General features: G+C 40.9%; 1 protein-coding gene across 1 annotated transcript in view; it reads left to right on the top strand.

Moving 5' to 3' along the window:
• LOC106876527 (putative leucine-rich repeat-containing protein DDB_G0290503) overlaps positions 1–3,932 on the top strand; it is a 259,001-nt gene that overhangs the window by 160,466 nt on the left and 94,603 nt on the right. Inside the window, exon 6 of the mRNA XM_052966733.1 lies at positions 3,350–3,925. Coding sequence (XP_052822693.1) covers positions 3,350–3,925 — 576 coding nt within the window. The remainder of the gene's footprint in view (positions 1–3,349; positions 3,926–3,932) is intronic.

Here is a 3,932-nt window from a genome sequence, read left to right as displayed (position 1 = left end):
ACCAAACAGTTTTAATCTATTTCTTGTCTTTCTACAGAAAAACCAGTCAGACAGCTTTAAACATAAAGAGAAAACACTTTTTGTTGTTTTTTATCAAATGTTTTGCTCTAATATATCCCCGAATAAATAAATTTATGTAAGTTCTGTTTCCTTTGATAGAAGGAAGAGAAAATTGGGAGAGCAGGAGGTGCTATTGGCCTGATGGTTAGAAGTTTCAAACTTTTTTGTTGTGATCGTATTGTGGTCCTGAACTCGTTCCAAAAGGAATCACAGCATTTATTTCCTGGGTCTGGCCAACAAAACCAAAAAAAAAAAATGGTACCTTAAAAACCATTTTTTTTTTTATGAGAGGAGATGACAAAGAACCAAGATATATGGCATATTGCTGTACTAAGACCCACTACAACAGAATTGTCCCATGAGAGCAGAAGAGACAGTGCTGGTGCCACATACAAAGCGCTGGTGCCACATACAAAGCGCTGGGGTCACATACAAAGTGCTGATGCCAAGTAAAGAAAGCACCCAGAACATTTTGTAAAGTGGTTGGTGTTGGGAAAGGCATCCAACTGTAGAAACCAAACCAAAACAGACAATGAAAGCTGGTGCTGCTCTGGGCATTGCCAGCTCTTGTCATGTGTGTGTGTCTGTCTGTTTGTCTCCTACCATCACTTGACAAGTGATGTTGGTGTGTTTATGTCCCCGTAACTTAGCAATTCAACAAAAGAGAACAATAGAACAAGTACCAAACTTCAAAAGAAAAAGCACTGGGGTTCATTCATTTGACTGAAATTCCTCAAGGCGGTGCCCCAGCATGGCCACAATCTAATGACTGAAACAAGTAAAGGAAAAAAATTCAGAAATAACAATTTCCTTCTCTTTTTTTTCTACCCTTCTGTGTGAAGGTGCATAGCTTAGTGGTGAGGGTTTTGAACTCAGAATCATGTAGTTGTGGTTTCAATTCCCAGGCTGGACAAGGCATTTTGTTCTTGAGCAAAACCCTTCATTTCACATCACTCCAGTTCACTCAACTGGCAGAAATGAGAGTTGCCCTGCAATGAACTGGAACCTTGTTCAGAGGGAATGTCGTGACCTGTCACTTACATGCCATGGAAACCATAGAACTGGCCCTACAAGTTCTGGGACTTGAGTATTTTCTCCCCCCCCCCCTAATCCCACCATGACCACCATCACTACGAGTGGGATTTCACATGCTACATTATCTAGTCCTCTCGCTTTCTCCTTCACCATTGCATGCAGCTGCTGTTGCTGCTGCTACCTTATCACTATTTACCAAATTTCCTCCTCTTCCGTCATCCCCTGCCCTAACCCTAACACCACCCTACCCCTCACACCTCCACTCAGCCACTTCTCTCTAAAACTCCCTTCCTGTCCATGGCCGTCCCAGTTTTTAACATTCAGCACTTTACAGTAACTACTTGGGCACTTAATGTACCACACATGTTCTTGCACACAAGCACTCACCTATGCATGCATGCACACCTATGCACATGCAGACATGCACAAATGTGCACACATACCCACACTCACACATTTTTTGTTTGTTGTACTTAATTCAGTCATTGGACTGTGGCCATGCTGGGGCACCACATTTGTTGAACAAATCAACCCCAGGATTTATTTTAAGGCTGGCACATGGTCCCCTTTTCTCAATAAATTACATTCAGGGATACAAACAAATCTTTACCAACCGTGAAGTGGTGGTATGGAGGAAGAAACACACACACACATACACACGCAGTAAAGAAGTTTGCTTTACAACCCCGGGTTTATGGTCCAGGCTCAGTGTGTGACACCTTGAGCAAGTATCTTAGCCCTGATCTGATCAAATTTTTGAGGGTCAGTTTGATTGTTGAAAACTGGAAGAATCCTGTTGTATACATTCATGTGTGTGTGTAAAATGTGTGTGTGGGCTTATGAGAAACTTTGAGGAGAAAAAGCTTCCCACTCCAAGTGTTGGCCATCCCCTCTGACATAGGATAGTTGCTGGAGAAATGGAACTTTTTAGATTCTTGCTTCTAATTATATATAAAGCATCATTATAACGTTGTTTTCTCATTAATGTAAACAAGTGTGGTGGGTTGTATTATAAGACTATGAATGTTACTAGGTCTTTAATAACTGGGGATGAGGATTTAGATTAATCTTAAAGATTAGTAGAAACTAACAGAACACAGTCTGGAACACAGAACACAGTCTATTAGACAACAATATCATTTACAACTGATTTTATTTTTATTTTTTAACAAGACTCTCTGATAACTTTATACTTCACTGTTCAACATCAAATGGCTTTATTCATTATTGGTCACTCTCCGATCGCCATGTACATCGTTGGTCACTATCAGATGGCCATGTACATCGTCGATCACTCTCCGATGGCCATGTCCATCCTCGGTCACTCTCTGATGGCCATGTGCACCACTGGTCACTCTCCGATGGCCATGTGCACCGCTGGTCACTCTGCAATGGCTTTGTGTGCTGCTGGTAGCCACATGCACTGATGGCCACATACACAGCTGGTTGCTCTCCCATAGCCACATGTGCCACTGGACACTCTGATAGCCTTCTACCTCACCTGTCATTATCAAATGGCCTTCTGCATCACTGGTCACTAACAGATGACTTTATACATCACTGGCTGGATTTTTCAGGTGATGTAGATTGTGTTGTTAGTCAGGTCAGGGTTCTCATCACAGGCTACTGAGATCTGCTGCTGGTGCCATGTAAATCAGTCCTACCTGTTCTGAGGTTGAATGGTCAGCTGCTAAACTGGTTCCCCTACTTGAGTAGCTTGCTGCTCTTATGAAGAAGGTCTCTGGACACCCAGCAGGACTAAAAACAAGCCATGCCACAGGACGGATGAGCTCTTTGTGAGCCAACGACCATCCAGTTATGGAAGGCAATGGCAAACCACCCCAATGTCTCTGCCAAGAAAACACCAAGAGAAAGTCAGAATGAAGTAGTGCTATGGCTTTATCTGATGGAAGAACTCCATCTTTATTGGGAAGACTTTTGTTGTGGTGTCGTCAGCCTGCTGCAAATAGTGTACGATAATGATGACAATGAAAATGTTGTGGTTGTAGAAAGTAGAGGCAAAAAAATAGAAAAATAATGGGTTTGCACACTGTTGGGTTGATTTAAGGCACTGAATAAATTATCACAGACTCAGTTCCTTTTACTTTCTCTAGTAATTGAAATATGGTGGAAGTAATATTGCATTAATTATAATTGTTTAATCTAAACATGGTGAGACCTGACAATATAGAAATACTTTTTGATAAATTTGTAAATCTTGTTTTTTAATTTGTCTCTTTTGCTTTCTTTCCAGTCTTTGTCTTCGGAAGATTCTGTAAATACTCATGGTTCTCAAACTGGCAGACAATCTGGTTATGTTGGATTGATTCGAAATGCACGATCGTTTGATAGATTTGACATTGATAAACTCAAAACTCCGAACACTTACCGCGGTGTCCGTAGTTTGAAGCACAAAAATGACAAACACTACAATGAGGGGTTGCGCAAAAGCAACAGTTTGCATGATTTAAGTTTGAGCACAGAAATAACACCAAGTAACCTTGAGGCATCCAAATTCCTTAGCCGTTCCGGAGATAACCTGAACTTCATTCCAATGGAAAATGATTATGATGATGATGATGATAATGCTTTTGAAATCAAAAACTCTAGGGACGGTGACAGATCTGAAGATGTGTCAAAAAATGAAACTAAAATTGCTTCTAAAATTTCTAAAAGTAATGTTACTTATAGATATAGTTCTGGTGATAAACCGAATCACAGATCTCAACTCAATAGCTTTGAAGAAAAGCAGGTATCGTCTGTCCAACCACGTGGTTCTCTAAATCGTTCGTCCAGTCTTCGTGAGAAATCTCCAGAGAACAAAGAATTTTCTTCTC

This window comes from Octopus bimaculoides, chromosome 3 (assembly GCF_001194135.2).
Source record: "Octopus bimaculoides isolate UCB-OBI-ISO-001 chromosome 3, ASM119413v2, whole genome shotgun sequence".
Taxonomy (NCBI): domain Eukaryota; kingdom Metazoa; phylum Mollusca; class Cephalopoda; order Octopoda; family Octopodidae; genus Octopus; species Octopus bimaculoides.
This window is presented reverse-complemented; position numbering and strand designations above follow the sequence as displayed.